At 32.3% G+C, this 22,293-nt stretch overlaps 1 protein-coding gene across 1 annotated transcript in view; it reads right to left on the bottom strand.

Moving 5' to 3' along the window:
- Positions 1-8,934: 8,934 nt before the first annotated feature.
- LOC123662112 overlaps positions 8,935-22,293 on the bottom strand; it is a 30,618-nt gene continuing 17,259 nt past the window's right edge. The window contains exons 5-8 of the mRNA XM_045596996.1: positions 14,208-14,302; positions 13,696-13,821; positions 12,717-12,826; positions 8,935-12,641 (exon numbers count right to left, since the gene is read on the bottom strand). Of these exons, the coding sequence (XP_045452952.1) occupies positions 12,595-12,641; positions 12,717-12,826; positions 13,696-13,821; positions 14,208-14,302 (378 nt within the window). The 3' untranslated portion in view covers positions 8,935-12,594. The remainder of the gene's footprint in view (positions 12,642-12,716; positions 12,827-13,695; positions 13,822-14,207; positions 14,303-22,293) is intronic.

The raw sequence follows: 22,293 nt of genomic DNA, 5'->3' as shown, positions 1-22,293 counted from the left end.
CGACTAATCCAGAGAGTTGCGGTTCTGTGGGTCGTTTTATTCAAGACAATAAAGCGATACTTATCCGAGATTTTGTTGCCCTATTGCTTTTTAGTTGAGATTTATTTATCAAACGAATGTATGTATTTTCGATGATCTGAAACGTTTTCTTTTATTGATAGGATGTGTGGTATTAATTAATACCAACAACAAATTTGTATTTAAAAATTAAGTCTTACTTATTGGTATTAATCATTTTATATGTACTAAATTTTATAGTAAATGCTATTCGTTAGTGGGAATGTATTGCTTTTAACCTTTTAAAAAATTAACAAGCATCCTTTTTTCTATTGGAACATTAATTCCTTATTAAATCCTTAATAAATATATCAATAGTATTCTACTATGAAGCAAAACATCAAACATTTTATTTTAAAATATCTCACAATCAGATTAAAGATTTTTACATAAAATATATAAACAGTACAATAATTCACAGAATAAATAGCTACAGTATCTACTTTGACGTCATAAGCGAACGGCACTAACAACTCAGAGAGGCTAGACAGAATTATTTAGCGATTGACTAATTTGTCGAGAAGTCAAAATGTATACAAAAGTCAGAATAAATATTCCATTACTTAAAACGCAAAAATCACTAAAAATATTAATTTATATTGACAAATTTAAGTTATTGACGATTATAAAAAAACTTTTGTGTCATTTCAGTGATAAATATTTCAATTAATTAAAACATTAATTTGTCCATTTGAAAGTGTTTAATCGATTGATTACGCGATGGTATGGACAAAAATTCAATCATATTAAAATAAATGTAAATAAATGTAAAATGATTGATAATCGCAATGAAATCTATTTGGGACAGGGCTCTACTTAATATGCTCTAAAGTACACCTACCAAATTCTTCTTCTCCTAAAAGTTTCTATTTAAAAAGTTGCCTAAAAAAAATGCTGAATGGATTATTCTGCCTGTTAAATGTACACACATATTATTTCTGTTATTCGTTTTGTTTCTGACGTCTAATAAAGAATAATTAATAAAGAATCAGCATAAAGATGTGAAGTATCTATGTTCAAATTCAAATGTTTTTGCAATCTAATTGTATGATAGTCTTATTAGTCTGACAACTTAGACAGCCGTTATGTGGTATAGCAAATTTCACATTGAGAACTGTATATATTAAAATATCTCTTTAATCACTCAACATTATACATAAGCTATGGAACGATGTACCCGCTAGATCGAAATTTTTGATATGATGATTTTTATATTCGGTTTAAGCGAACCACGAGACAGCGCCACGGCTAAAAATAGCACGGTGTCGTCTCCTGTCAAAGATTTTCATTGTAATATAAAACTTTGAATAGTTACGGGTTTCTGTAAATAACTCACTATAGACGGCGCCACGGTTCGCTTAAACCGAATATAAAAATCATCATATCAAAAATTTCGATCTAGCGGGTACATCGTTCCATAGCTTAATTGGCTAGAGCACCGACACGGTCAGTTGGAGATGCAGGTTCGATCCCCGCTGGAACGGTCGATTTTTGATATGATATTTAAAAAAATGTTTAGAATTCCTAATGTGTGGGTAGCACAAAAATAAAATGGTACAAAAAAATTATACATAAGTATTTATTTACATTCGTAATATCCATCATTTCTTAATGATTATATGTTCAATATGTGTCACGCTTTTTAAGATCCCACACCTCGTTAAGATGAAATAAATACATTAGTTGTACAGGGTGCGTCTGACCGAGGAGGGGTTGGTCAGGGGGGAGTCGGGTGGTACACGGTAGCTGAGAACGTTAAGTGGCTCTCGCAGTAAAACCATCATAAACTCATGTCTTGCTATGGCGTACAGGCGAAAGAGATATCAACTCTTATTCACAAAACTTTCTTTATATTTCTTCTTAAATTCGAGGTAGTTAAACCTAAATGATTTTTGCTACAAAAAAGACTATATTCTTCATAGTTTTTTCTGTATTCATTTGTATTACGATACGGTAAGTATGTATTTACAATACCATTACTAGTTACTATAAATTCGTAACAAAATCCCTAGTGAACATTCAAAGTTAGATAGGATTGTCTTTTAATTTTCTCCTGTTTAAATCATGTGTGGAAGTTTTATATCATCTATTGGCGTAGTAATTTTAATTGCCGTCTTAATGCTTAATGTTTAGTGTCTTTTCTATATGCAGTAATTATAAAATGTTATAGCACAAGTTACGTGGACTTTCGTCAATGAATTGTACATTAGTTATAAGCTATCCTGCGCCTGTACCGGACCACCCGAGACTATGACACTGGCTAGTTCTTCAAAATATAGGTAGCCAGTAAATGTTCTTAGCTTTATTTATGTTTTTTCGGCGCCTCGCGGTTTCAGCAGTGCAATTTTCTATCCCCTGGGAATTTCAGGATATTAGGTAGCATAACTATGTTTTTTTTAAGATTTCCAGCTATCTGCATATAAAGTTTCATTATAATCAGTTTAGTAGTTTTTGCGTGACAGAGTAACAAATATATAATCATTCATCCATCAACACAACCTTTTGGCTTTATAATTTATTTATTTATCTAAATAAAGTAAATATTAAAACAATTAATTTTAATATTTACTTGTTTTATGTATAACTAGCTGTGTCCGCGACTTCATCCGCGTGGAATTAAAAAAAAATATTGTTTAGTACGCAGATATAGATGTATAGATTATAGATGTATAGATTATAGATGTATAGATTGAACTCTAATTACAAAGAACACTACATTCATAGAGGCAACAGTATTAGTAAGATGTAATAATATAAAATTTTTGAAATAGAAATACAAAAACAATATATGCACTTGTAATCAAAATTAGCAACAAAACGATAAATTCCAGAATTTCGATATTAAAAACTTCAAGATATTCTTTAACGATATATAAAAAAAGGATTTATTTACTTTGGCTGACCATAATCAATCTATGATAGGAGCCTTAAGAAAAGGTGTTAACTATTTGTGTTGGCAATTAAAAGGGGGCAGGATCACGGATGTGGTAAACACAACGTGGGTGGTCGGCTCCAGTAGCCTGTTAAGAGGATCGTTCTTAGATTTTTATGGAAAAGGTTAAGTTTGAAGGATTTTCGGTAGATAAAGATATTAACGAAAAGAACGAACATAACAATTATTTTAAATAAGAGACTAGTAACAAAAAGAAACTAAGTAGGTACGTACTAATAGTAAAATGTATTTTATTTCTTTTTTTTTTTATAGATAATGAATCACATTTGTGGTACAGATAAATAATTCAACAGCTCTTAAAGTTTCTTCAAATTTAAAACAAAAATATAAGTCACAACAACTTTTCAGAACTTGAACATTGGTTTTTGTGCATTGAGTACATCATAATCGTCAACGTCACTTATCATCACAGTCTGAAAAGCTTTGTACTAATTCTCGTCAGGTTGAAAGTGACTTTGTCTATTGTTTACCTCATAATATTGGTTTTAAACCAGATAAGGATTAAAATCTACAAAAACGGTACTTAACTTTTTGTGTAAATAAGTTTTTGCTCCAAATCTCTTTAATAAGATCAGTCGAGAAAGGCATCCTAATATATATTATGAGTAGATTTAGTTAAGAACGTGATAAGTAAAACTAGATTTCCGGTTTCTATGTGCAAAAACGATTCGTGTTGCTCACGAACCGTTAAATTTCGAATACGGCATGATTTTTTTAATATCACATGATAGAAGATACCATAACTGAAATAAAACTGTAAGTATATGAGTATAAAAACAATAATTAATTTTTACAAAAAAAAGTTTAAACTAAGCTAAGTTTGTTGGTTTATGTTGACCATTTAGCTTCTCTGTTTTAAAACAACTTGTACAAATAACAATTAAAATACCTACATAACAATATGCATACACTAACAAATAATACAACTAAATTAATTGAGTTCTCAAGCAATATATCACAACATTATTAATTAAATTAAAACTCAATAAAAAATAAAAACGCGTGGCAGACACCACGCGCCCTCTCCAGCGGTCACGGATGACAGAACTCACAATGGAAAGCACACGTTTTACTATATGTGCAATATTTTCCTAACCACAAAAATAACATTTCCTTGTGACTATAATTTTAAAGTTCATTTTTGTATAATAATAATGTTATCTATGAGAGCTTTCTGGTAACAATGTCGATGTAGGGTCCGAGTAATTGAACTGCAATTTGTTTATATTAGGGACTTAGAAGATAATGGACGGCGCTTTGATTAAAATTGAAGAGCCTATGAAACTGCTTAATTGGTTTTCCCACGGAAAATATTCTACCTCATTACGGTATGGGTATCTAAAGATGGAAAATTAATAACTAACAGATATAATTATAGGTACGGAATCTATTCTTCGACCGTCAGTGGGGATTTGTTTTTCAGTTTTTGTTTTTTCTTGATAATTTAGCTTTTAATGTAAGAAAATAGACAAAAAAAAATAATTTCTATATAATTGTAACATATACACGCGGTCGTCTTTTCCTAAGATAGGCAGTTTCATGCTTGTGATATAGGGATCAGTCGACTGTACAGCTTTATTTTCTTTTTCATTTATACATACATAGACAAATAAATATACGACTACTCTGGTGTAATGGTGCGTGCCGTGTCGGCGGCGCCAAACATCGCAATCAGTACGGATTCGATTCCCACTCGGAGTAGATATTTGTGTTTATACAAATATTTATTTCCGGTCTGGTTGTTAGACCTTGTGGGTCTAAACAACGGTGCCCCGGAGAGCACGATAAGCTATCGGTCCCTGTTGTTATCATTTGATCACACTTGATACCGATCATTACTCATTGTAGGGAATACATATATCCGCCAACCTGCATTGGGAACTCCTACATGGGGAAAGATTAAATAAATATCTTATGACATACACACACGGTCGTCTGTTCCTATGGTAAGCAACTTAATGCTTGTGTTAAAGGTAACAGCCGGCTGATATAGTTAAATACTGTTTTTGACAAATATATATAGAAATAATACATATAGAAATATATAAATACACATATTACACCCAGATTCAGGCGGGAATCGAACCCGCAATTCGCGAAGTAGAAAGCAGGGCCACTACAAACTGCACCAACGAGCTAGTCTGCAATATTTCAGGCTGAAGCGAAATAAATTTATAATACATATATAAACAAATATTAATTAATATTATTCGTTTTTACAACTGTAATTGTAAGTAATTTGACATACCTACAGTTGAAGTTTTTTTTTTTATTTTTTTACAGAAATGAAATTTATAATTAAATTTATCTTAACATCGATGATAATTCGGTTCTAGTTCAGAGTTAGAAATTTTAGCTTGTTATATGTTTATATTTATTTCTATACTTACCTGCTTTTATAGCTGTATTTATATATATTTGTTCTGTCGTCATCCTGTTTTACAGAACACGTAAAATCGTCAGTCCCTGTTATTATAGACAACGATTATTACTCTTTGTAAAGATCTGCAATCGTAGACAGAATTCTAACCCTTTTCTACAAAGGTAAAAAGGTATTTATGATGGCATGACGCATAATACATTTTATTGTACACTATTAAGGAATAAAACAAAATAATTAGAAACAGACAAAGCAATATACTAAAAGGACGGTCTTGTCGCTAGAAGTACAATCTCTTCCAGACAACCTTTAAATATAGACATGTGCCTAGCAGAAACGTCTGAGATTTCAGTTTAGGCTTATTATAATTTATTTTTGTCGACATAATTATTTTATTGCGCGTTTTCTATTGCTTTATTTGTTATGATAACATATAATTAAACTTACTACTATTCAAAAATACATTTTAAAAACCCCCGGGTAAGCTTTTTTTTGATATCCTCATGATGGTTAGTCTACATTACATTAAAAGTATGAGAATTTAACTGAATTATATCAAATAAAAATTCTTGCGTTACTAATTATAGTTCTAATAAAATTATCACCTATTTTTATTGCAATCGGTTAACAATGTTCAAAAGTCAAACACCTGGCGTTAAGCATATTATGAGGCTCATCCCTCATCCCTAACAATACCTGGATGCACCCTCTCGATCCCACGCAACCCCAGACTTGTAAAAATATTATTATAATTACATGCGCGCGATCGGACTTCCGCAATTTTTTACGACGAGGGTTACCATAACTGTCACTTTGACGTGCTCTTTTTAGTGTTGCCAGTATTAATATGTAATTTGCCGGGATGGGTGTAGTGATAAGCGCAAGGGTGTTTGATTGATTAAATAAGTGTGCGCGAGCAGATAGGTGCTGTTTAATGCTTTTGAATTGTAAGGAACTGATGGTATCGGTTGGGGAGGCCGAGCCTCGTTGGCCATTTAGGTGTCATCATTTAGTGGTTTAGTCGGTACTGTAGTTTGAATTTGACTTTTTGTGGATTAGTATTAATATACTGGCAGTATTATAATTTTTTAAATATCCTATTCAAATTATTTATTAGTTGCAATAAATACTTAAAAGAGCAATAACTTTTTTATTGTATATGAATAAAGCAAAATATCTTAGGGTGTAGAATATTTGTATGGATATCAAACGTTGAGAAATTAAAGTGATTTGCTACATAATGCATATAGATAGAAGTATAACTATAAAGACCTTTCATTTTAACATGATCAATATGTAAGATTTAGCAAATACGTAATTATTTGTATTCTGTATCTAAACAAAAAAAAAAAACAAAACAAAATTTAAAATTAAATAAAAATTTCAACTTTGAACCTATACACAATAATCTATCATAAAAGTGAATACCCAGACATCATACACGTAGAATCACCCTCGACATAGCGCGGTCTCCACACAGGTGGGCTTAATCAAATTATACAAATTGCACCATACAATATTCATCGGGTAGGGAGGACCCATTGTAGTCGATGACGAAGAGTACCTAGTCGCTTAGTAATTCATTATAATGAAATTAAGTAGACTGTCTTACGATCATTGAGGTTGAGCACAGCAGAAAATATTTTACTCAAAATTTGGAGCAGCCCAACTGATCCCTCAGTCAACCTCAACCTTACAAAGACACGGCTAAATAAAAATGTTCTCAAATAGTGTTGTGATCCTGTGGTGAATAAGGAGGCAAGAGGTCTTTGGGAGGGTCATAACTCGTAAGGTTGATAATGCGCTTGTAATGCTCCTGGTATTCCAGGCGTAGCTTCCGCAGGTTACGGTACCACCTTGCCGTCAAACGGACGGTACGCCAGTTTGTCATTTGTATTGTATACAAAAAAATATATATTTATCAGCTTTTTTGTTCTAAATAAAGCTTCACGTAAAGTCAAGAAAAGAACACAATTACAATTACCCAATGATCTCGATTCTTGTTTAATGCGTATATTTGTATTATCAATTATAAAAATTTGTTTGTCTTAATGTGTCAGGACCGTTAGTTTCGATTTTTTTTTAAATACACAAAAAAGATCGTTGCTTTTGGCAGAAAAGTAAGATAACTACTTTCCATTAATAGATTAGATAGCATTGAAGATTAAGATCCCACATTACTCTCGTATACGATAAAAGTTGTTGTAGGTAAATTGATTGCTTCAGTCAGTCAGTTCAGATAAAATTTTAGTTTTTGTATATTTTTTTTTATATCACTAGGTCGGCAAACAAGCGTACGGCTCACCTGATGGTAAGCGATTACCGTAGCTTATAGACACCTGCAACACTAGAAGCATCGCAAGCGCGTTGCCGACCCAATCCCCAATCCCCCAGGAGCTCTGGTCACCTTACTCACCAACAGGAACACAATACTGCTTGAAAACAGTATTATTTTGCTGTGATCTTCTGTAAGGTCGAGGTCCCCAGTCGGGCTGCTCCATATTTTGACCAGGAAATTCCTGCTGTGCCCTACCTCAGTTTAGAAAAAATATCAAATTCACTTTTCACTATGCTACCCGAAGGCAGCAGGTTGAAGTAATATTGCTACGCTAAACAAGAAGAATGAAGATCTATATATCTTGATTAACTTAGTTATTTGGTTACCTATCAATGCTACTAGTTGTGGGTATTACTATACTAGAAAGTATCGATACAAAAAGGTCACATCACTATTGACAATCGACAACTGTGATTAATTCATGTTCAATAATGAGGTCGAGCTTTTTAGCTCGCCGCGAGCGACCCGCCATTGATTTGTGCCCAATTTGTCGCGCTGCGGTCGTCTGAATATTTGATCTGTCTGCGTAACGCTGTATTTAATTATTTAAATTATAAGTGGAAAATTCCGACCATTTATCATGCGGTTCGGCGTAAAATTATTAAAATACATAAGCTTTAATCAACTCTTACTTTACTGTAATTTCATTTTAATTCGTAATTACGTATTTATTTGGTTGGTTTTGTTAGCTATGCAAGCACGTATTGGTCAATTGCATTACATAACCGTAATCAGTAGTGATAAATAATTCAACCGTATATTTTAAATTATTTTTGTTGTTACTTTGAATTTATAAAACTTTATCATAATTGTGTACCTACCTCTGCACTACTACCTACTAATCACAATTGGCGATTGTTTAATACACTGAGTTTTTCAACACTGCCTTTAAAACTATTAGATACTTCCGCAGTGGGTATTCTCTATCTAAAAATAATTAAAAAAAAACGATCCTTGTCATTGATTCCCACAACGTGTGCGATGACGCGCACGGAAGTTCCCACCCAACGCTCATCACGCGACTTCGCACGCGGCCGCCACGAGCCTGCCCTTGCGCATTCTGTTTTCGTTCAAAAATACAAAATAATACCCTTTGTCTCTATAAATTACCCTACCCGGGTTAAAAACCCAATTGAACTGACATTAAAACAACACTGTTTGCTCTACTTCTCTTTGTTCCGTGGGGTCATTAGAAATTAGACACAGTTCTATTTTAATCGTTTATTTTATATTTATAACCTTATACCAACCATGAGCACACAAGTGACACTACAGATAATTAAATAATATAAATAATTGTAAATGAGTATTACAAAACGAATCGTGCACCTTTCAAACTAATTTGTACAAGATTTACAATAGCACTGTTGATTTTTTTTTCTAATTTTTAGAGTATAATAAGTGAAAAAGCTAATTACAAACGTTATGTAGAAGTAAATTTTTTTTTTTCAGCAAATAGCTATTGTTTGAGACTTGTACATATGAGGTTGATACAGATTATAGAATAGGTAATGTGCAATATAGATCTCCTAATATACAACTAAAAACGAGACCATCTGTTTGGTAAATCTTATATTAATATTCGCGAAGCTATTACATTTCTACGCACACAATAACACTAAAAATAGTATAAATATTTATTATTTAGTTACGAATTTACTCTACATAGTACCATTCTTTTAATATTTTAAAAATAAAAAGCATACAGATTATTTATTCCAAAAGAAAATGGCACAGAGTATACAACAGTTAATCTTTCGAACAACTACTCATGGGCGGACATGATTACAAATAAGGCACCATCATTTATTCTAGAATACGATCATTAGTACAGATTAAATAGTTTCCAAGATAAAATAATAATAGTGAAAAAAAAATTAAAACAAAAAAAAACATCGAACCCCTCGCTCTCAATTTACTTGCAAACTGTTTTTAATAATTAAATTACAAAAAAATCTGTTATCAAATTCACACATACACTAAGTTAGTCGTCCGAACTCTAATATTATTAATATCAAGTTGTATTTATAATAAGTTACAAAGTCTATTACAACATTATCTAATATTAATTATAATTTGGTATATCATTTATGCATAGTATAATAAATTAGTGAAATCAGTCTATTCTAAATATGATGTCGGTGGTTAGTACAGTGATATGCGTAAGCTAGGTAAATTTTTAGATTTTTTCTTATAGTTAACATTGTCAAATTAAGATTAATTTCTAGTTAGAAACCTGCATCTCGGTTATATATACTATAAACCAATGCTAAAACTAAGAATAATTAATAATCTGAACAGAAAATCTATCATCAATTGCTACTTACTGACAAATCGCAAATAGTTTGTGTCGTTATTTTTTTTTTTTTTTTTTTGTAAGCAATAAGATTAATCGATTATTAAGTTAGCTTTTCATTATAATATTTATTGAGCGCCTCAATGAACACTTCACACTCGACGGCCCTCTCTAGGATTTATGAGCTATGTCGAAAATTTTTAAAAATTTACACTGCTAACTTAGTTTAATTATAAGCAACTTCAGCGCTATATGAGGCCAAAAATAAAACAAATTATGAAGCACTAGGCGGCCTAATGTATCACTACGATTTTGTTGGTCTCTTACCTAAGCGATATAAATATAAGCCTATCTTAATTGTGACAGTTTCTTGACAGCTTTTTTCGTAAAAAATTGATTTCTTTATATAATATTATGTGCGTTACATATATTTAGATTATACGTTATGTAATGCGTATCTAGCATTTGAAGGGATTGTATTTGAATGCTTGTACTAGCGGATAAATACGAGAGAGGTAAGGACAGTAAAAGTAGCTATTTTTTAACTATTGTTACAAAATATCAGAATGCTACTACTTAGTTAGTTTTCATAGAGTAACACTAATATTGCTCAGTTTAGCTTAAACTACCGTTAAATATACTGATTTATTTACAATTCAAAACGAACATATATATGTCAGCATATGTACAATGTTTACTGTAATTATTTTTAATTGTAAATCCGACTACTTGTGTTATAACATTATAGTATCATGAGCTAACATTTATACAACCGGGTAATCTGGTAATTTGAAATATAACCCAAAACAAAGACGACATAGTCTATTAATCTCGTGTTGCTTCTCTGTGGCATTATTTGACATTATTTGACCAATATAAAGTTTTTTTTTTCACACATATTTAATATTTTAGTGGAAAACCAGTAGTATATTTTTAAAGAATAAAATATATAAATAAACGGGTACCTACTGCAACGTGGTGATTATATTATAAAAATGTATGGGAGGGTATTATTTTTAATTAGTATATAGTACGATATTACGATACTAATAAGTCAAAGATTGAGTATTTAGTTACGATTTAATATGATATATCGTGATTATAATACCAACATGAGAGCTATACTATAACATTTAAGAATTATTTTTGTTATAATTAATTTTAGTACCAAAAAAAATATGAATTTCTGACAATACTACTAACCAGTGCTTAAATTACTCTTTCTGTCTTAATCAATTGATTTTCGTAAATTTATTTGAATATTTAATGATTTATTTAGACAATTAATTAAACGAAACAATTTGAAGCGGCAACAATCAAAAATATAAAAATAATAGTAGTTAATTTAGTAGCAGTTATAATAGTAGTTAGTTATCTTATAACCACATAGCGATGATACAAACGTGGAATTATACCCTACTGTCCAAAAGCGAAACCGGCCTTCAATACTATTTTTCACTTGGCACAGCATTTTTTTTTTTATTCACATCTTTATTATAATGAAAATATTATATTAAATCCAAAATTCACATAAGTTCGCATATCCACTAATTAAAATAAATCACAAATTTTTAAATAAACAAAAAATACAACCAAAATAATTTCAATAATTTGAGCTCACGTTAACTTTGACAGCCTCTGTAGTGTATATTTGCATCTTTTACTACATATAAGGAAAATCAAAAACAAAAAGTAATCAATAACAATTAGATATTTCGTGATATTAATCTTAAAACAAAATTAAAGTCTGTCAAATATTAAAATATAGAAAAAAAAATTTGAACACATTTAAAATAAATTATAAATTAATATAAATAATTAGTCAAGATAATGCCCGTAATACGACGACACAAAACACGACGAAAACTCAGCAACGAGAAAATGCGTAAGACCCTAATTGTAGAATCAAACTATAATACGCATACGCAAACCAACGTGTGTTTGTTGTATGTGTTACTATCTTAACTATTAAGGAGTCAAGGTCATTAAATAAAACTGCGTATTCCTATCATGAAATAATAGTTAAATAAATTATTTAGTTCTGCAACCTAGGAATTTTTCTAAATAATAATTTCAAAAAATTAAATTAACCTAAATTGTTAAGGGCAATAACGCCTCCAAAAGAAAAATGAACATATTAAATATGCGTAATTAAATGGAAATTACGTAAAGCTTTAACACCGAGCACAGTACGAGTGAACGTAAATAAAATCACAGTCACATAATGAGCAATACCAAAAATTCGTTTCATTTTCATCACATTCCAATAAGTACGTTATGCCATGACAATGAGTTCAGAGCTTACAAGTTATTTTTCAATTCTTTTTAAATCAACAATTTTGTATTCTGTTCAGCATTTTTTAAAGACTTTAGTTTGATTTAGTAGAGATTCAAACAAATAATTAATAGTTAGTCATTTTAAAATCACATTAGTCATATCAAACATGGTAGTTAATAACTACTTTACTAATCAACACAATTGATGGAAATTACAATTTTCCCATTCTGTACTTCAAAGACTTGAAAAAGTCCGTGACGATGTAGCATATAACATGCCCGATTTCCATTCGCTACAAATCCGTAACTGGTCCAAAAACGACCGTCGAGTTGGCCGAAGGGTTGGACAAATTTTGATTAGTCAAGTTGGTCGAACTGTTGGTCAAGTTATTATTAATGTTTGTCAAGTTGCTGGTGCGTCGAGTTCGCGTGTCGTGTTCGTGATCGCTCGGCAACGAATCGGGTCCGTTCGTTATCTGTAGGCCGTTGAATTTTGAACGTAGCTGTGTAACTAGACGTTCAAGTCTGCAAGTGAGGTTAGCCTTAAAATACATTAAAATATCGCTTATTAGAATTATAAGGCCAGAACGTTTGAATTTTATAATACATACAGAGAGAATGCATGTAAGTATAACTTATACGTAAGAGGCCGTCCATAAAATACATCACGATGAATTTTGCCGTTTTGGACCCCTCCCCCCTTATCATGCTAAGTCACGCTTAGTAACCTACTAACAAATATTGGTTCACAAATGTTAGGCCCTCCCTTCATAAATGATTTCGTGATTAAAAGTAGCATTTAGTAGCAGATTAATAAATAATTAGATTTTTTTTACTTTGAAGATACATATGTTAAAAAAGTCTCTCCCTGTTTGCGAACGTATTTTATGGACAATCTCTAATGGAACGTATGTTATCATTATAATGTAGGATTAATCCTACCTACTATTAAGAAAAATGATTTCGCCAATGTCACGTAGAATGGAGAAAACACAATGATTGGTCGGTGAATTAGAGACACAAAATAAAGAAAGAAAGAAAACTTTTTTATTAGCCTTTTTTGTTTACAATTTATAAAAATTAAGTAGGAAAGACATAATATAATAGTAATAGAAACATAACAGAGTACAAAAAAAAAAAAAAAAAAACAAAGCAAAAAGAATGAAAAGGCCAAAGAGGTTTCTGCCTCAGCATTGTTTTTGATCGCACCAACCCGCCTGCCCAGCGAGGTGACTATGGGCAAAACACATGAGTTCACGTCATTTTTGGCGTGAACTTGTGGAGGCCTATGTCCAGCAGTAGACTGTGATAGGCTGAAATGATGATGATGATGATTGTTTTTGACAGCAAGAATTTGTTGCCAAAAATGATATTTTTCCTATAGGTTTACTTACTTATGGGCATGCTCCTCGGAGCTTTGCTTCGCTTTGCGCATGTCGGCGAGTTCCTTGCGTAAGCGCAGCCTTTCGCTCTCCGCGTCTTCAACGTTACCATTCATACGGCTTTCATTAGAGTCGTACCTGTTAAAAAGTGTTTAAATAAACTGTTAGCAACATATAAATGACTTGAGTTGAGTTGTTACGGTCGGTATTTACATCATTTTTCAGACCGTGGTCTATATGTAGTGATTTAAGTTTTTCAGCTTTCGCGATGACTATTAACACTTTTTCTTATATGTGACTTCTAATTCTTAATTTGAAGCGAGTTCCATAGAGACGATGTCGCTAAAATAACGGGAATTTCAAAATGACAATCTCAAGCCTCTTATATATTAAGTAAAAGTATATACTTAGTGACTTTTATCTAAGTTATGGTAAATAATCAGAAACATTTTTTTTGATAATTGTTCTCAAATCTTTTTGAACTCGTATATCGATATTGAATAATTTATATGGCCAGTACTAACCCGATAGTTAGTCTTAATACTCGTAGTTCGTCTTCTAATTTTACAATTCGATCCATCATGCGTCGTTTATCGGCCTCTGAAGCACGCAGAGAGCTCTGCAAAAAAAATATCTCCTATTTATAATTTCTCCGAAAAACGCCTAAGATTAATTATACCTTGACTTATTTATAGTATTTCAAAAGTTAAGAACCTAAACTCGAAAACAGTATAATATGTTTTGTTCATTTGTTAGTGGTTTCACCGATCAGTTAGTTCATAATAAAATCTTAAGCAACGTTTAATAATAGCAACGACTTTATATGTACGACTAAGTTTTCAGGAACCAAAAGTTTTATTCTATATTTACAATCTTAATACCTTCAAAAAAAAACTACTAAACGTTACTTTGTCAAGTCGTAGTAACGCAACCTTGACCTTTAAAAAAATCAAACAAAATTAATGTAAGAAAAAATAAGCAAGATAATTCACTTAGCATGTCTACATGTCAACACGAGAACGGGTTTTGTGAAACCGTAGGTACCTTGATAGCGAAGTATGACTGCAGTCAAGTCCAGATTGAGTAACATGTTATATAATCATTAGTTATGTAACAATATTCTTCAATAATATTGCAAGACATTATAAAAGCACAAGTACTAACAACAATGTAATACTGTCAAACGTGTTAATTACAATTTTCAGCCAGTCTCATTTTTAGTATGTGACTAGCCAAGGTTAGAAAATGTTATTACCTATATTTATAACAAGGAACACAACAAAGGACTGAAAATTATGACTCAGATATCCCTAGTTTGGTACCATGATAAGGAAACTAGGATCTGATGATGGGATCCCAGAGAAATCAAGGGAAACTCTCGAAAATCCGCGTAACTTTTTACTGTGTGTACCGATTTTAATGATTTTTAATTCAATCGAAAGCCAATGTTTATCATGTGGTCACATTTAAATTTCATCGAGATCTGATTACAACTTTTGGAGAAATCTTTGATAATGCGTATTTACTTGACTATTTTTTCGTCTACCTACGTTGTATTACTAGTCGATATAATTGACGTCGGTTTTTTTTCGTTTGCCTGCAAACTCAATTATTTTAAATAAGATTAAATAGTTGAAAATGTAACGTCTACGTTGACGACGAGAACAGCATAATATTTTTAAAACACTAAACAGTAATTACTCGCATGGTTTTGTGTATATAGTGCAGGACTACCAAATAAACTAACTTTTTATTAATTACCTATCAAATGAGGTGATACCAGATCTTCGTGCACATCTTTATATAAAAGGCAATGATCAGCAGTCTCACTTTCGATATGGCACTTAGGGTGAATCTTTTGCTTTGGTCCCTCTTCGTATTTCCGTAAATTCGTGGAATAAGAAGAATGAAGCAAAATGTTTTACTAATTACAGTAGGCGTTATTTGACGTTACGAATTGGTTTTGCACGCTTTGGTTTTTTACTTATTTATTAAACTAATTAAGTTTTATAAAAATACACTAATGTGTAAAAGGTGAAAAAAAAAAAACAAAATTCGTTTGTCCGAAAGCGGTAATCTGTAGAGATTTTTGATCTTTTTTTTTTCATTTTTAGCCCTTTTTTGTTAAAAGGCTTAATTATTATGTTTTATTAATTTAAAACAATATATTGTAGTATAAAATAATTAAATACAATAATTGACGTTACGACACAAGAAACATAACCGGTAACATTAAGGGTGGGTGGCGATAGAAAGCTTTATCGGAACAATGCAGCAATACACATACGTTTTAAATGGGGTGCATTAATTAATTGATAGACAACCTTACACGCTATTAAATAATGCAATTCATAATTTATACATATTTCAAAATTAAATGTATAAAAGATTTTTTAAAGAATTTTCTTTAAGTATATACACCTAAGGTTACGGCTCAACGGGTGCTGAAAACGCTAGTTCAGATATTTATCTAACATATAATGGTATCAAACAGATACAAAAGTCTGATATGTTCATTATTTTTCATCATCAAATACCTACTTTATTTGTCAGATATTTCAAAAAAAAAAAAACGTGTGTGCTTTAGACCACGCGGCTGAAGTAAAACTTACGAAACGTAACTCTCTCTCTTTCTATCTTTACTAACTTATATCTCTCTCTCAACTTCCGTTCACCTCGCCACGCATTCACCAGCTTACTCCCCAAGTCAAGCGTGCGTATAGAAGTATTACTTCAATAAAACTCTAAAATCAAAACATAAATTTACGCTGACTATTCGTAATGGTACAACAAATACTGGTATACTATGATACCTAATCTTGCGTTGCTACAAGCTCTCTAAAGCACCACTCGCTGCATCGCTGTTTAACGTTTTTTCACACAATTTCTATGTATTTTCTTTCATAGCGCACGCCTGTTATTGTTTTGTAAGGAGTGCAATATATAACAAATGTTAGGAAATTGACTAAAACTAGAACGGTACACTTTTTGCATATGCATATTTTAAACATTTCAATTGCAATTTCTGCAGACGATTGTCCGGTTAATATATGCACGGGCACGACCGGGGAACGCTGACTGGGACCATCTAGGCGCCTATGATGTTACCCGCTTCTTATAGAATCGCTCGTATGACGAAATGAGTAAACAATATGATACCTATCTACAAAACCCTTATTTACTTCATGCATTAATGGAAGTGAACTATAATTTTTTTGATGTAATTTTGTAAGAATTGTGAGCTATAATTTAGTACAAAATTGTTACTTGGTAGTATCACAAAAGTTACTAGTAATGCTTTAATAAAAAGACACTACATATAACATTACAGACACATCCTCGATGTAAGGATGAAGTATTTGCATAAACAATTTCTTTAAATACTAACATTGGTGCGCTATGAAGACAAAGCAAATACAAAATTATGAGAAAACATTTACTATACATATGAGTAACCATTAAACTACTAGTTACGTTGTAGCGGAGGAAAAACGAACAAATATTTTCCGGAAATTAATTATTGGCACAAACATTGGCCGTATTTATTACTAGCACCATTAAGGCTTTTAAACATGGTATCAATGTCACGTAGAGATTAGTAATGTGTCCGTCTACATGTGCATGCAAACAGTCGTCACCGGCTAATACTATTTGTTCCTGCGTATGTTAGATACTTACATAAATATATGGAATAGTCGGTTTTTATTGATTGTCTTTATTTCTACAAACAAATAGTCGAACACAAATACTCGTAAACGTAACCGAAAATAAAAGTTTAAATCATCACCATCGATCGTGATCACCACGCCAAACTCTCGTCGAAATAAATTAAATTCGATAATGTGTAGTAGTCACACAAGACTAGTTTTAGATAAATAATCGATCACAAAACAATATCGCGCAAGAAATCCTGTAGGTACAAACTATTACTTTAGTAAGCCTACTTTTTTTTATAGGTAGATACTTATATGTCAAATCCATTCCTTTCCCATGTCTCTGGTTTCGACCTTCAAGCAGTTATTTTACGTTCAACAAACATGTAAAGTCACGTCTCGAAGATTTCTCCGTGAAAGCTTTTCCTGTAATAATTACTATTTACAAATAAACGGCTCTTAAAACCTTAGTTTTAGTTAGCTTTTTTTTATAACTCTTATTTATTTTTTAAACATCGTCGTATCAGAATTTGTATCTGTGTGTTTTTGTCTCTTTTTTAACCGACTTAAAAAAATGAAGAGGTTACACAATTCGACCGTATGTTCGAGGATAACTTCGTCGTTTATGAACCAATTTTGATAATTATTTTTTGTTGAAAAGGAGATATCCCAAGGGTGGTACCATGATAAGGAAACCAGGATTTGATGATGGAACCCCAGAGAAATCGAGGGGAACCCTAATCCTAGTGACGACTACTGCGTTTGTTATTTTTTTCGTCTACTTACGTTGTATTACTTGTCGATGTAATATTAAAGTCGTTTTTTTTTTTCATTTGATAGCAAACACAATTATATACTTTAATATTAGGGCCTTACATATGAAACTGGCGTTTTGGCCACTCTCGTTGTTCGTACTGGCCACTTTTATCTCAAATATTTCCTCTTTGGTTAAGAATTCCAAATTCAAATTTATACAGGTATTTACTCATGTATTAAGCATTTCGAAAACAGTAATTCGTTAATTTTTTCCTCTTTTGTTTTTCATGTTTGCGTTACTCAGTTTACAAAATTGAAAAATTGAAATATCGTGTTATTTACGAGTACGCGTTTCACCGTGGCACCAGTGCTGCAAAAACGGCTCGAAGACGTTGATGATGTGTATAGCTGCGGCGTCGCAAAAGAAAACGCAGTGTGTTTTTGATTCCAACGTTTTCGGCCTGAGACCAAAGTTGATAATGAAGAATTTTAGGATATTGTGGAAGCGGATCTATCACAATCCACGTCCGAGTTAACTGCGGGCTGCGGTGCTAGTGATAAAACTGTTTTAATCCACTTGAAGTAAATTGGGAAGGTAAAAAAGCTTGAAAGGTGGATACCTCATGAAGTGAGTGAAGCAAACCGACACACGCGCTTAGACTGCTGCGTTACATTACTCAACCGGCACAATACTGAAGGAATTTTAAATCGAATCACTACATGTGACGAAAAGTGGATCATGTACGATAATCGGAAGCGCTCATCGCAATGGATGAACCCTGGCGAGCCAGCCATTCCTACCTGAAGCGAAAATTAACTCAAAAAAAGTTACTTGTGAGCGTTTGGTGGACCAGTGCCGATGTCGTTCACTACAGCTTTCTTAAATCTGGCCAGACAATTACAGCAGATGTCTATTGTTAGCAACTGCAAACCATGATGGAAAAGCTAGTTGCTAAACAACCGAGGCTAGTCAATCCCTCTAGGCCACATCACATTGCTTTTTAAGACAGAGCCACAGGATACGAAACAGGTTTGGTTAGCGTCAATACGTGTTAAACTCATAGCGAACCATTACGTGTGAAGAGAGCACGTTTTTGCACGTCAATTAACTTATTAAGATCGGTATGCATATACTACGCATGCGCACTCTCACGCTAATGGAACGCACAAACTTGCGGTATACATTGAGTTAACGCATGATTATCGCCCAAGATTTAAAATCAGTCTTCAGTTATTTACTATGTAACACTGTTGTGCTAAAATATGAACTCGAACCCTGTAATTTTAAAAGCCTCTAAATATTGTTCGGATATTGTATGTTGAAGTAGTCCTTGATACTTATACGACTTTTTTTTAGTATAGTAACAATTTTTAATACAAGTGTAGGTATTCTTAAAAGCGAATCTTATTTTAACATACAACTTGTAACCCTTCTTAAATAATATCATATTTTTACTTGCAAATCTTTATTTCGAAACTGGACCAGAATATTATTTTGTAAAATTTAATTAAATATTATAAAATTGGCGTAAAATTACTCTACTTAATCTATACTACTTAATATTATAAAGCTGAAGAGTTTGTTTGTTTGCTTGAACGCGCTAATCTCAGGAACTACTGGTTCGATTCGAAAAATTCATTCAGTGTAAGATAGCCCATTTATTGAGGAAGGCTATAAACTATATATCATCATGCTAAGTCGCGGTTCAAGTCGCAGGTCAAAGTAACTATCCCACGCGGACGAAGTCGCGGGCAGAACTAGTGGAGGCTAAAACTTAACACAAGAAATATAAAACTGTAACAACTTAGGAATGAACTTAATTTCCTACGTAATGATCGAAGATCCGAATTAGACGCTGTTTTACCTGTTTTTTTAATGGATATAAACGATTTTATATCCACTTCAGAATTTTTAAATTAAATCGTGAACTTATGGTCCTCATTAGGTCGTCTTTAGTTCGGATATTCTACAAAAAGTAACTATAGCTGTGCCCTGCGGTTTCACCCACGTCAACTTGAGAAAAAAAACTTGCACAAATACTGTATAGTCTCGGTAAATGGACTATCCAAAACAAAGAGAATTTTTCACTTCGAATTCTCCTGAGTCTTCCATAAATGAACAAACTCTTCAGCTTTATAATATTAGTTTAGATTATAAATAACTGATTTCAGGTTATGTAAGTTTGTGCAAATCGTCACGTCAGTGAAGTCAGTTTTCGAAATCTCCATGTATTCTCGAGGGTGTGCGAGATGGGAGCGGGTGACGTCACGAGGGGTGGCGCCTCGCTGCAGCCATCCACTCACATCTGCCAATATTTACACAACGCCCCACCCCGTACGCACCCGTTCATATTTCAAATGCCCGCTGTGGGGAGACCGGTAAAGACTACAAAATACCGGGTGACCTGGCCGTTTGTTACACGGTTGCGTTAGTTAAAATAACAAACATTCTCTCATGTAACATGAACTTATTTATATACGGTTGTTTCTTATAATGTAGCTGTAGTCTTTTGTAAAGAAGTAAAACTTTTTTACGCACGCTTGACTTAAAGAGTAATTTAGTGAACGAGAGCGTTACGAAAAGTGTGATCGGGCGAGGCGAACGGAAGTTGAGGGAGATATATGTTACTGAAGATAGAAAGAGAGTGTTACGTTTAGTCGTGTGGTCTAAAGCACACTCTTTTAAATAACATATCACAAGCTGCTTATTTATATACTAAAACCCCCTCTTTTTGCGTCGGGGGTTAAAAAGGAAGATTCATTTAGTAAAAGATTGCATCATTTGACTACGAAACGAAAACTACTAATAGAAACCGGATACAACACAACAGTACGTACCTACCCTAAATAACTATCTTTAGAAAAAAGTAAGTTATAAAATTTAAATAAAACGCTTTCATAATTGAACCTTCATTAAAATAGCTATACTTGCGAATTCTTATGAGTGAAATTTTACTCAACACAATTTCACTAAAAATGTTAATACAGAATTAACTTTACTTGTAGGAGATTTACATACCTCGATGAAGTCCACAAACAAAAGATATGAAAACTCTAAAAAATGTCTTGAATTGTATTACTCCCGTAAATACCCGTACTCATAATTTCGTTTTCCATATTCGTTATTCCTAAATATCTCTAATGTACAAACATGGGTCACAATTTTATTGGGTTCTTAAAAACCTTACAAGTCGGTGTAACAGTCGCCCATCAAACTATTGGATCAAACGTATAGCGCGTTCGGATGAATCGATGCGTTCCGCTCTTTACCGACTCACGGTGATTTTATAATCCTCACTGCGTACAAAAACAACCCCCGGAGCATAATCGAATAGATATAATAAAATTACACAGTAAACCTAACGAATAATACAAGCGACGCTGATAGAACCGTCGGGGGCTGCTTCAAGATAAACAATAGTTGTCATTATATTCAAGAATATGCCATGAAGATAATAGTTGTAATAATTTCAGTAATCATTAATAATCCGTGAATATTATTTTATTAATGATTCTACGTATTATTTAGATTTCTTGATATTTTTGTTGATTTATAAGTCTATTTATGTCGAGTTTTAAACATGTGTGGGAATTTGTAAGTTGTGCGTATTTAGCGAGGATGATATCGATTATAAAATGCCAGACACATAATGTGTGTGTGTTATCCGCGTCAAAATATTTACCTGTAGTGGGTAACAAATAAAAATTTTTTGTATCAGTTTCAAAATATATATAATAATTTCAGAGTAATCTATAGTCGCTGATAGCTTCACTTAAGATTGTTAGATTCGATAGGCGTTTTATAAGGCAGGCATCGTCTAGGTATTTGGTAGGTATTTACAATCTATCTATACTAATATTATAAAGCTGAAGAGTTTGTTTAAACGCTCTAATCTCTAAAACTACTGGTTCAAATTGAATAATTCCTTTTGTGGCGGATAGTTCATGTTACCGAGGAAGGCTTATAGGTTAGAATAATTTATTTTTTTTCTGAAAATAGCGGATCGGCAAGCTCCAGCTATATATTATTAAATAAAAATTTTATGAACTAAATTCAACATAATATTTTATTGTATTTAATAAGAATGTTTATGTGTAAAATATTAAAAATAACAAATAGAAAGTCTGTCACTCCAGATGTATGTAATCAAATTTACTTATCTGTTATCCCTATATGAAACTATTTACTATGGAATACGAT

This window comes from Melitaea cinxia, chromosome 18 (genome assembly GCF_905220565.1).
Source record: "Melitaea cinxia chromosome 18, ilMelCinx1.1, whole genome shotgun sequence".
In the NCBI taxonomy this organism is placed as follows: domain Eukaryota; kingdom Metazoa; phylum Arthropoda; class Insecta; order Lepidoptera; family Nymphalidae; genus Melitaea; species Melitaea cinxia.
The sequence above is the reverse complement of the archived record's forward strand: the minus strand, read 5'-3'. Positions and strand labels throughout refer to the sequence as shown.